The sequence below is a fragment of the Telmatherina bonti genome (genome assembly GCF_933228915.1).
Source record: "Telmatherina bonti genome assembly, chromosome: 8".
Lineage (NCBI taxonomy): Eukaryota > Metazoa > Chordata > Actinopteri > Atheriniformes > Telmatherinidae > Telmatherina > Telmatherina bonti.
The window spans coordinates 21,432,118-21,444,962 of record NC_136626.1 but is presented as its reverse complement, the minus strand read 5'-3'; the positions used below and the strand labels follow the sequence as shown (position 1 = coordinate 21,444,962).

Genomic DNA, 12,845 nt, shown 5'->3' with positions numbered 1-12,845 from the left:
GGGTGAGGAGGGAATCCCTTTAAAGTATAAAAAGAGCAGACTTGCAGTAAAGATTTCTTCTGGGTTGTGTCTCCTCAGCACAACAGGAATCACAGCCCAATCAGGTACAAAGGTAAGAATATATGGCATAAAAACCACTATATCCATGCCTTCTAATTTGTTCAATTAAAAGCAATGAAAATCCCAAGAGTTTATTTTTAATGACAAAATTATCTAGACATGACCGTGTAGACTGACAGGCTGAGCTGATCTGATGAGGAAAGGTTTTGCATTCAGAAAGCATCCAGGGGCACATCTAGGTCACAGCTCCAACACTGGAATCTATTCATCTATAACATGCAGCAAGTTGGAGCGTTAGGAAGGTTTCCCAGAGGAGACAGGCAACTTAGAGCTACTTCTTTCAGTATCACTTAATTTCTTTGTTTAAACTTGAAATGCATTACTCAGTCATAAAAAATATACGGCATTTCAACTTTAATACTCTACCAAGTAAATTGGGTATCACCTGGCAGTTGGGTTGCTGGATCTAGTCCCTAAAGTCTGATTTACTGATATACTACATTATTTCGACAGAAAAGCATCAGTCGTATGATACAGATAAAGCTTACTTAAATTTGCACATGAAGAGAACAAAAGAACATCAGCAGAACATTTCATTTAGAGATAAAGTGTTTTAAATTTAACTTTTACAATAAGGTCATCACTTACTATAGCTAGTATAAAAATAAAAGTGCATTACTACAGAATATTCTGTATTTAACATGCATGGTTACACAATGCAGGACTATTTAAATTCTACACTTTCTTTAAAAGATGTTTCAGCTAAACTTCTGCACCACTCAGTAATTGATGAAGAATCAAAGACTGTGTGGATACTGTGGGCAAAGTTGTCCCGAATCCAACTTTTTAGTCTATATGCAACCCATATCTAATCTTTTTATGTTAGTTTGAGCACAAATCATATACACACACACACACACACACACACACATACATATATATATATATATATATATATATATATATATATATATATATATATATATATATATATATATATATATATATATATATATATATATATATATTGGCAAACTTTATTTACAGACTTGATGTCCAAGACAACACACCCTAAAGAAGACAGCTATATCAGTGCCTCCACAACTGTGACAGGTAGCCTGTAGCACTGAGTCCTATATTAGTCAGGCACAATATGATGGAGTTACAACAGTCATTGACACAACAAATAAATGTATACATCAAATTCCTTTAAACAGCCTGTAAGGTTTTAAGCCCTGCTCTCACAAACAACCAACGTGCACTCTCCTATCCCGGTTTCTTTAGTAAAAGTCTAAGACAGTCATTGTACGCCACATTCAATTTGTGCATGCTTGCTCTTTTGTAATTTGACCACAAATGTGCAGTGTATAAAGGTGTACAGTAAGCCTAGAACAATGACTTTTTCACCTCACATGTACATGCACAAAACCTCCGGATGAGGATGTTAGCCTCTGCATACATCAGACGACACTGTCTATATGTATATATTTCAACCCTTTATAATCTTTTGCTCTGCTGATCATAATTTCAGTTTTACTGGCATTATATTTTATATCATGTTCAATGCCATACTCAGAGCAGATGTTGAGAGGAAACTGAAATATTGTGGAACATTTGAAAAGAGAATATTTTAAAGTGACAGTAATGACATATTAAGTATGAGGCATTTTTAATGGAAAAGTTCAGTTAGTTATTCTCAGAAACTGCTAGAAAATCATTGGGGATACACAACCAAAATTAACTGGAACCTGATTTTAATATCAAAGATTTAATAAGATGCAAATGTTGTAGAATCATGTTTTGCAGTAGAGCTTAAGAGTGTCAAAGCAAGACTGGGATGTTTACTGTTACATTCTGAAAGTTGGTGCACATCATCACATCGCCACCATTTACACAATGAATTAGTTAGTCCACTTGCCAGATGCCCTGCTCAGATCTAGTGGTGAAACTGGCATACACACACTGAAATGTTTACCTTACCAGACAAACACAAAACAATATTTTGCAGTGTGGTTTTCAATGTGCCGCAATATCTAATCTTTGTAAATCGCGCTGATTTTATAAAACATCAGGAAAACTTAAGTGTGCTGAGTGCTGATACAACAGAGAGAAAAGAAATAAGGCTCTGCTCCTGAGGCATGATGGAAAATCCTCACATGCTAACAAAGCTGGCACAGATAACACATGCAACAACAACACTTCTAGACTTGATAATGTTCATTTCAAAATTCTATACCAAAGTAAAGTTTTATTTTTTAGTTTGTTTGTTTGTTTTTTAACAAGTTCTGTCCAGCAAGGTCTGGCTGCTGTGTTGTGCTGAACCAATTTGCTTTTCTAAGAAGAGCCTGAATGTAATAGTTTACGTTTTGTTTTTTTTTTCTTTATTTTATTTGTCTTCTACTGAACTTCCATAATAATGCTGGATTAAGAGAAGGATAGAGACAAACAGGAGAGAATAAACAAGAAAGTAAAAGAGAGTGAAGAGAAGAAAAAAGAGGCAAGGATAATGCAGATAGAAAGTAACAGCATGAGCTGTACAGTCTAAACAGGAAAAAACATCAAAGTAATAGCTTAAGTGAAAAAACCCTCTGATACACTCTGACGCTCACATGGTAAGCTGCCATATGACTTTTTCTATTGAACAGTGTCTGAGATACTTTACATGTGTTTGTTTATTTATATATATATATATATATATATATATATATATATATATATATATATATATATATATATATATATATATATATATATAACTGCACGTAATCTCGAGCTTTTCTTCGTCTCAATCCTTTGCCCTTCTGTTAGTAACCTTAATACTAGTACATCGATGAATCACACACACACACACACATACACAATATGCTGATATATAATGTGGATGTTTCATCATACATACTTCATACACGATTTGTCATAAATATGTACACACACACACACACACACACACACATTATATATATATATATATATATATATATATATATATATATATATATATATATATATATATATATATATATATATATATATATATATATATGTACTAGTCCAGGGGAGACTATGGGGTCTGTGGGTATTTCTGTTTGTTATGGTTTCTTTGTTATTGTTTGTGTGTGTTTTGCCTTTAAATATCCATATCTTAAAGTAGGCTATATGAAATAATGTATGCATGTTTTGGCTAATTTTTTCAGGCCTGATTTCTGCGTGCATTTTATCATTTAATTTATTTTAAATAGTTTAAGGATAATGTGTCAGTGCAGACTGAGCGCTGCTGGACTTCTGAAGTATCCTTCGGTTTCCTGTGCAGCTTTTCCATACAGCAAGATACTGCTCCGACATTTACAACACTTAATAACAAAATTTCATCATCTAACTCACCCAGTTGGATTTCCCGGACGTTATTTCCGCGGAAAAGATGCAGAACAGAAAGGAGGGAGAATTTTCCACAAAATGAAATTAGTCAGAATTTTCCCAGTCCCGGGACAGTCCTTTCCATCTTGAGGAGTGAAATGGGATATAATATCCGTATCCACACTGTCAGGAGTCTTGTGTAAATCCTCCGCTTTGTTGTGGACTGTGTTGCTTTTCTCCCCGTCCCAGTGTTTCCAGATAGTCCGGGTGGCTGCTCTCTGGCAGCTCAGAGCACCGTCCGCATCCACCCTCGGGACTTGTCGGTTACGTTCGGTTGTTTCCGATCTCCACTTGCTCTCTGTCTGCTTTACTCCGACAGTGCAGTCAGCGCTTTCAAATGCACATCTTATGTTCATGGTTGTAGTAAAGGTATGTCTTTGCGTACCTTTAAGCCAATGCATTATGCTTTAACTGTTTTGTAAATGAAAGACTGCGCCTGCTTTGTTTTAAATATTGTAAATATTTTTAAATGATTTAACTAGATATCCCACAAACCTGAATTTTCCAGTATTGCAGCCTTTTTTGCAAAAGTAAAAATGGATTAGCCTACAGTTCATACAATTCACACAAACATAAAGGTGTAGAGTGCACCAAGTTTTTGAAGCTTTAACTCTATATTTTGGGATTGCCCATTTTTGGACATATAAAATAACTCCACACACGCAAAATAAATGAAGGAATTATTACATATATAAATAACCAACAACAAAATCACAAAAAAATAAAAACACAACAAGTTAGTATTGAGTACTTCCTGCTGTAACACTTTTGTTATTTTAGAAAAAATGTTTCTAAGTTTAAAATCTTATAATGACCTTTAATATTATGACAGTCTTTTCTATGACTGAAAATTTAAAGTAAGTTGATCGTATTTCAATGAGTGTCCGTTAAAGGGTTAAATTAAAATGTGGATTGAAAATAAATTTTAGAAAGTGAGGACATGAAAGAGGAGGAGTGGGACGAGGAAGACCCAAGAACAGTCATTTCAAATGCAATCAGAGCAGCTGTGATTGACCTCATTCTGGATAATGGCTCGGCAATGGGAGAAGCAGGAAAATGGGGCATTTCTCTGAGACAACCGTAGAGTCAGGCAGGAGGACAGGTAACTGTTTACAATATTCAACCTTGCAGGATGGCCATATGGGGCTAAAACAACTCCTATATTCTCTCAGCAGCAGAATATTCAAGTAGTTGTTTTGTCCTTTCAAACAGTATCATTAGTGTTTGTGAGATATGACCGCTCATTATTGTTACATTATTGTTACATTATTATTGACATTTTAAGAAAAACCTCATATTAGGTTTTTAACTACGACTCTGAGCTCCACTGCAATGTGACAAGTAAGAAGGAAGTCCAGAGACAAAGAGAAATTATGTCAGTATGTGCAAGTAGCCTATGTGTTATACATTCGGACTGGATTCATAGCTCAGTTTTACCTACACACATTATCTTGATGGATTTTTTTTTTTTTTTTTTTTTTTTGTGTTTACTGTTTTATTTTACCATGAGACAAAAGGAGAAAAAAAAAAGAAAATTAAACCAAAAGGAGCAATACAGCAAAACATTCCTTTTCAAAAGGAGCAAAAAGTCAAAAGTTATTAAATAAAACTCCTTCTCAAGACCAGAACATGATGCAAACAGCACTGAGTCAATGTATTTTCAGACAGTGTCCTGCAACAATATACACACTGGGGAAAACGTGAAGTTCATTTACTTGTCTAGAGACACTTTGAAATGTGGACTAACAAAGTCTACAATAGAATATCTGCTTTTTTGACTGACTGTCCGCTTTCATGTCCTTGGAGGCAGCTTGGTTTACAACAAAAATTAAAACATGCATATCTTACATCACAACAATAATCTTACATGACAGTATAAATGATACAGTAAATACACAGTCATCACAATTTCACTGGTATAACATTTCTAAGAAACTTACCTTCAGCTTGTTTAAAAATCTAATACCAGCTTTGAGAAATGAGTTACATTTTCTGTTTGGTTTGGCCCTACAGGATGCAGGTGAAGCTGAAACTCTGCAAAAAGAGGGTGAAGCGGGTTCTCCAGCGTGGCCTTTGCTTTTTGAGTATCTCATGATACACTTCTACCAAATGTCAGTTGTTTTTTGCTGAGTTTGACCAGATTCCTGATTAGCTCATCCTTTTTTGAAATGCTGAAGTTATGGTTAGGGTTAATGCTCAAGTTACCAAACCAGCAAAATATGCTCAAGAAAATAATCACAAAATATTTTAAGAAGCATTTTATCAAGATTAAAACACCTCAGTTTCATCTAATAAAACAGCTTCTGATTTGCCAGAGGCATCTGAGTTTGTCTCAAAAGACAATGTGTCATCCTGGATGGTGCCTAAGTACTTATCCTGAATGATTGTTTCCATTTCTGTACCTTTAACAAACATTTGGACTGAGATTAGAGGGTTCTTGTGAAAATCAAGGATCATGTCTTCTGTTTCAGAGTCATTAAGTTGTAGATAAGAGTCATCAAACCATCTTCCAAAATGTTAAAGGACAGGAAAGGTCCATGAACCACCTCATGGTCCTGCAAGCAGCTTCCAAACACCGAGTCATCTGCAAATTTTATTATAACTATTGACTTGAACATGCTCTTACAGTCATTAGTAAAAAGCATCAACAAAAGTGGTGATAAGACACTCTTGAGGTGAGCCTGTAGAACACAAAGGGGCCACAGACAATGTTTTATAAACAGAAGTTCTCTGCAGCCTTGTTGTTAAAAAAAAAATCAACCAACATATGGTTCCAAGATCAAAGATTTTGTGAGCGAACATGAGGCTGTATGCAGTTAAAGGCTGTTGAAAAATCAGCAAGTCATGAATGCAGAGGTGTTCATTTACTGTCAATTTATGTACAAATTCATATTTTTGTTTGGGAACGTACAATATGGATGCTATTAAGGCATAGTATTTTATTCCTCATCACCCCACCACCCCCATCCCATCCCAATCGCCACTTATACAAATCCTATAACAGGCCAACAGATGGTCTCCCCCAGGATGGATACACTGAGGGGATGTGTGCTGGGAAAAGCAGCTAATATTAGACATATTAGAGCATTTCTATAGGTGCTTTCAATGCCAGACAAATGGGCAGTATAAACGTATCTTTGACTTGCAGCACAAATTCTAACACTGGGGGAAAAAAAGCATTTTTATTTCTTCAGCAAAAACGAAACATATGGAATAAGTAAAATACAACTGAAATATGTGCCACACAGTCCAGCTCCATATGCATTCCGCTATATTGATCAATGTTTCAACCAAGAATTTTCCAAAATTAGTTTTTATGATCAATAAGATGATCATTTAAAATAGCTGGACGATCAAGGAGGCATAATGGATTCATCACGAAGCCACCCTGAGAAGCTTTTTCCACACAAATGAATGTCTAAGCAATGTGCTGACACTAATGCAATTTAAAACATCTGCGTAGGGCAGTTCTGCAGCACTGAACCTGCAGGTTGTATTGAGGAGCAGTGCAGTAAGGCCAATAGATAACATGTCTGTCACAGCTCACTAGCTTGAAAGAATTTAGTCGTTGCGGCTGTCGAGCATCCTTCAGGATAAAAAGGCTGAAATGTTTCTTCTGTTCTTCGAAACATCAAAGATAACTCTTGCCAACTCAGTCATGTAATGTTTATGTGTGCAGTTCAGGAACCTAAATCATTGTGTCCTACTCACTGCACTTGTCAGGCTTTTTAAGGCTCGGTGGACTGGTGTAATATATGCCACCTTTCAGACCAAATAAAATGTGACTGACTCCTGCACAAAATGTTTCAAACAACATTTAATTTTTTCCATTGAGAAAACAGAAACGGGAGGAGTTATTGAAAAAAGAAAAAAATTGGAGGGTGGCCCCAATTTGGTTAATGTAAAAACTAAAGGGATTCAGAAAATAGTGTTTTTCAGAGTGTTGTCTGTAAATTATGTTTCTTTTATCTAAACTGCCAAATATGCACTTGATACGTTGTAATGTCCAAAATCTAATTATAAATAAAGTTTTATTTTTAAAAAAAAAAAAAAAAAAAAAAAAAAAGGAGAAGAAGACAAACACTGACAAACACTGCGCGGCGTCCCGCTGGAGGAGAGCATTATCACAGGGGTCGTTGCTCCTGCTGTTTCAGCTAAAATGGCTCCGTTGAAGTTTTGTGCGAACATTTCCTGGCTGTTCACGGACCTTCCGGACTTCACCAAGCGGATCTACGCGGCTGCTTCGGCTGGTTTTCAGGCTGTAGAGGCAGCATGGCTCTTCGACTCAGACCTGCGAGAGCTTCAGAAAGCCAGGGAGGAAACAGGAGTGGAGGTGGTTCTTCTCAACACCCCGCCGGGTAAAAGCACGAGACTCGCACTCGCGCATACACCGAGTTTCAGTGCGGCTGCTGTGGAAGCACAGCTGAGATGACTGATGGTTGGTGTGTGTTGTAGGAGATGTAAAGGAAGGTGATCTCGGCCTTGCAGCAGTTCCTGGTAAAGAAGCTGAGTTCAGACAGGGTCTGGATCTGACTGTGAAGTACGCAAAAGCTTTGAAATGCAACAGGTGAGACGTGAATACAGGAGGTGTATAATGAAACCAGCCCTCACTGCTTTTCTAAATGCCTTTATATACGAATTATTACGTTATCTTATAAGACTGCTTCCTCTACAACCTCTTCCATAGATGCAACTTCACGTTCAACCCGTACATGACAGTAGTAGTCATTCAGCGGGGGATAAAAATCCCATTTATATTCAGATTAATACTACAACATGTATGCAACCATAAAGCCTTGATCTGTCAACCGAAATACCCACGTTTGCAAATAGAGGGACTTTAAATCCCATGAGCCTTTGCACTTCCCACCATGAAACATGTCCATAGTCCAAGCTGTGTTGGTTCATTTCCCAATAGTCAGACATGTCTACAGATTAAAGACTGACAAGTTGTAGTGACTTTATCTTCACACTAATGACAATAGAATATTTGTTTTTATTTGTCTGAAACAAATAAAGAAAAAAAAGGTTTAATTCCCCAGAAGTTAAATCAGAAAATATCTTAGTATAATTTTTTTTTAAAAAGTTCTGAAAGAACATTTCTGAATGATGATCATGAAGCTACTTCATTGTCACAGAACTGGGATTTGCAGAGTCTGAATCACTACTCACTGAAATTCAAACCCATCAGAACTTTTAAAAATATGCTCAAACTTCAGCGGTGTTTAAGAGCAATATAAAACGATACATTTTAAAGATCTGTAATGGACTGGTGACCTGTCCAGGATGTACCCTGCCTCTTGCCCAATGATTGCTAGGAAAAGCTCCAACTTCCAGTGACCCTAAATTGGACTAAGCGGTTCAGAAAATGGATGGATGGACATTTTAAAGATTATTTCGGGCTTGTCACATTGTAATTTATCCTTTCCTCTGTGCACATTGATAAGGATTCACCTGATGGCTGGGAGGATTCCAGTGGACTCTGACAGAACAGCGGTTGCCAAGGAGATGGAGGCCGTCTTTGTGCAGAACCTGAACTATGCTGCTGATGTCTTATCAAAGGTGGCTAATCACTGTCCAAACTTAAACTCTCAGCTGTACCAGTGGAGTTATTTGGGTCTCAAAGCCCTCCCTATGACCACATTCTTTCATTTAGAAATATATAATAACTGGGTGACACTATAATAAACAATTCAGCTAAAGCAAATTCTCAGGTAAAACAAATGTGCAGAGATTAACTGAGTTACATGTCAATTTTCTGAATGTTGTTACTAGGGGTGGGAAAATCAAATCAAAAAATTGAAAATCGGGATTTCTTGCTTCACAATTTTAAAATAGATTTTTTTTTTCAGATAGTTAAAGTCAATCCACAATTTAATTTTTGTCATTTTTATTGTTTTTATTGATCTTTTTAATTGTCTTCTTTGGCATTATAGCAGCAGAAGGATGATCTGGCTACTGTGTTGTTTTTTCCCAATTGAAATTAACAAGAATTACAAGCAAAAAAAAGTTTTTTTTTTGGTTTTGTTTTTAATCTACAAAAATCAGCAATATCGAAAAATTGTGAGAATTGCAATTTAAATTGAATTGGGACCCAAAAAAATTGGAATCGAATCAAATCAAATCGAGACAAAAGTATATTGTCACAGCCCTAGGTATTACCCATATACACCTTTCTTTACATCTCTGCAAATCTTCTTTTACAACATGCCATCTAAATACAGTATATATGTATCTATGTATGTAGCACCACATTTTAATTAGCTTTTAATTTCTAAATACAATGAAGCTGGGAAATAACATGAAAGTGCTTATTATGAAAATAAATTAGAGATTTAATTATGTTGCATTTTGGAAAACGTTCTGGAAATCAGTTGTGTAAAAATGATGTTTGTGCTGAAGCATTGTTGTAGATATACTGTAATACTGTAATGCCACACTAACTTAAGTTGTGAAACTCTGGTGAACTTCAGTAACCATTTATACTGATCATCATGTCACTCACAGGAGGGAATGACTGGACTGATTGAGCCAATCAACACAAGGATCACAGACCCCAGGTATTTTCTGGACTCACCCCATCAAGGTAAGAATAAGTCCCACAAGGGCAATATGTTACCCATCAATAATTACAACTGGTAATTCAACTATAAATAAACTTTTAGCTAATTTTTTAAACCTATAATGCATTTAAATTGATCTGTATCAAATGTTTAATGCAAGCCAAGTTTGGACACAAACTAATGTTTAGGGCTTTTTTTTATTCAATCTGCAGCGGCTGCAATACTGGAAAAAGTTGGAAAGCCAAACATCAAGCTGCAAATGGTGAGGGCTTTGGAATTTTGTCTCAGCTTGGGAAAAAAATCCAAGTTATTTCTTCACTTAAAACATCATTTCAATGTTTCAGGACATCTTTCACTGGCAAATTATGGATGGAAACCTGACACAAAACATGCACAAGTATTTCCCCATAATCGGTGAGCCAAATGAGAAAAAAAAGTATCCATTTCATACAAATATTTTTTATGTATAAAAAATGTCCAGGTTGTATCATGCCTTTCACCCTAAGACTGCTGGGATAGGCTCCAGCTTCCCTGCGACCCTTCATTGGAATAAGCGGTTAGGATAATGAATGAATCAATGAACGACATGGTCTAAAAGAAAAAAAGGATGACAGATGTTGCATTTAATTCCACCATGGTGAGAAGGAACGTATAATTTTTACCAAAACGTGCCCTCACCGTTATTTCTACCTCTACTGAAACTGCCTGCCGCTTCTCCTCCATTTATTGAAGAATTTTCTTTCAGGCAGTCGTGGCAGAAAAACTAATGTTTTTAATAGTAATGTTTGGTTTCATGTGCTATGTCCATCTCTGTCTTCTTCTCTCTGGAAATAAGTAGAGAACCGACATGGCTGTTCCGTGCTGCCTTTAAAAACATATTGTAGGAATAAAAAGATGCAGTGCATTTGTGGCCTGGCATGCACAGATCTGCTCCTAACAAGACTTTTTCTGTCATAGATTGTGTTTTTCTCACTTTGAAATAGATATAGAGATGAATTACACTAAAACATTATTAAATCCAGATTACCCAGCTGTTCAGCAGGAGCTGCGAGGAGTCTTAAGACTTCACATAAACACAGAAGCTGGTCCGTGCACGTGAGGCAGTGTGTGCAAACATATTTAACAGTCCATATCACATCTGCAAGGTTGAGAATAAAAAATTTGTGTAAAATGTTAAATTTTGTAGTTTGTAATATACCTTTGCATCTAAATTCCTTGCTTTGCATGTAGATTCAGACTCATCCCACAAATAGTTTTCTATGTTTGTAAATGTTACGAGACCATTTTCACTCCTTAATCACTTCTGATTTGCTGTTTAATGGTTTTGAATCTTAGTGTTGTGTGAACTAAATCAATCAAGCCAGTGGTGATACACACAATGAACACAGCATACAGCGTCTAAGAGGAAGTGTCATCTTATTTTTCAGGTCACGTTCAGATTGCTCAGGTTCCAGGCAGGAATGAGCCTGACAGTCATGGAGAGCTGAACTACAGCTACCTTTTCAACTCTCTGGAAAACCTCGGCTATAGTGGATATGTCGGATGTGAATACAAGCCACTGGGTAAATCTTATGCATAGTTTAGTAGCTATGACAGTCTTTTAAATTTTTTTAGCTGATTATCTTATCTTTCTTTCACAGGCACCACAGAAAAGGGTCTGGGATGGATCAAAGAATACTGGACACAGAGACGGTGCTGATCGCAGGTTTAAATTAATCTGCTTGGAATAATGTCGTTTTCTTTTTTTTTTTTTAACTTTGTTCAAATTGCTGGAGCCTTGAATTTTTCAAGCCACATAATAAGCCACATAAACCCACTGACAGGTGAACTATGGAACAGTGGTAGTTTTGCTACAAAGTTTCTCTAGAAAAGTTTGGGTCTTGATATGTGACCCTATGCAAACTCAGCTGCAGATCAAGCAATGCCTCCTGGGTGCAGTCTCAACTAGCAGGACTGAGTCAGGACCACCAGCAGGATCCAGAAGCTATAACCAAACCCTGAGCATTAGTTCAGCTCCAAGTGCGTGTCTACAAGATGGATCAGAGCACACCCAGTTTGTGGAGGCTTCAGAGAGTACAGGAGACATTTTTGTTTTTAAATGCTTTTTCTCTCCAAAGCAGCGCATTTATTTTAGGACCAAACAGGTTAAAAGTATTTTTATTTGTTCAGTGACAGCAGAGATGCAGTTCAGCCAAACTGTCGAGTCTGAGGGCTGGAGCTCTGCAGAAAGTCAAAAACTTGCTTTTAAAAATCAACTCAACGCGTCTTTAAAACAGAAAAAAATGTGACACTACGTAGGTTTGAATTGGGAGCAGAGTTAGCTGTCGTATGTCACGTTGGTTTGACTCAGCTGTAGAGATCAGGGATGTGTTTCTGTGTATCTAGATATTAAACTTATAATTCTATGAAAAATGCTACTTTATATAGATTTTGTTTTATTTGTTGCAATATTACAAGTTTAACATTTGCCGAACACATATTCATTTTCTGTTCTTAATAAATACAGGCCATTTCTAAATATGTGACACTGATCTTTAAATAGATAAAAATTATATTAGAGCACACCAGTATTTAGAGATTAACAGGGAAAATATATGTTCACTTGATGTCTTTAATCAGATCTGTCTGTATCACGTCAAAGTCATCCCTCATATGTTGATGACTAAAGATCTAGCTATTAACTGGCGATTAGAGGTTGAATTTACCTTTAATGGTTGTCCTGTTTTATTCGTCCGTATCTGTTTTTTATCCAATAATGGACAGATGTTACGTCTTTATTCTGTCAAAATCAAAACTATGATGCTTAAA

General features: G+C 36.3%; 1 protein-coding gene across 1 annotated transcript; it reads left to right on the top strand.

Moving 5' to 3' along the window:
* Positions 1–7,557: 7,557 nt before the first annotated feature.
* hyi (hydroxypyruvate isomerase) lies at positions 7,558–12,845 on the top strand. Its single transcript, XM_079245015.1, has 8 exons — positions 7,558–7,832; positions 7,930–8,041; positions 8,922–9,036; positions 9,982–10,060; positions 10,250–10,299; positions 10,382–10,451; positions 11,465–11,599; positions 11,678–12,845. The coding sequence occupies exons 1-8, from the start codon at positions 7,634–7,636 to the stop codon at positions 11,734–11,736; spliced, it is 819 nt and encodes a 272-aa protein (XP_079101141.1). The 5' UTR covers positions 7,558–7,633; the 3' UTR covers positions 11,737–12,845.

What these genes read in the sequence shown, in the direction of transcription:
- hyi (XM_079245015.1), top strand. Translation starts at nt 7,634, where the DNA reads ATGGCTCCGTTGAAGTTTTGTGCGAACATTTCCTGGCTGTTCACGGAC. An exon ending in TCTGGACTCACCCCATCAAG is followed by an intron (nt 10,061 to 10,249) that starts GTAAGAATAAGT and finishes TTCAATCTGCAG; the next exon opens with CGGCTGCAATACTGGAAAAA. An exon ending in ATGTGAATACAAGCCACTGG is followed by an intron (nt 11,600 to 11,677) that starts GTAAATCTTATG and finishes TTTCTTTCACAG; the next exon opens with GCACCACAGAAAAGGGTCTG.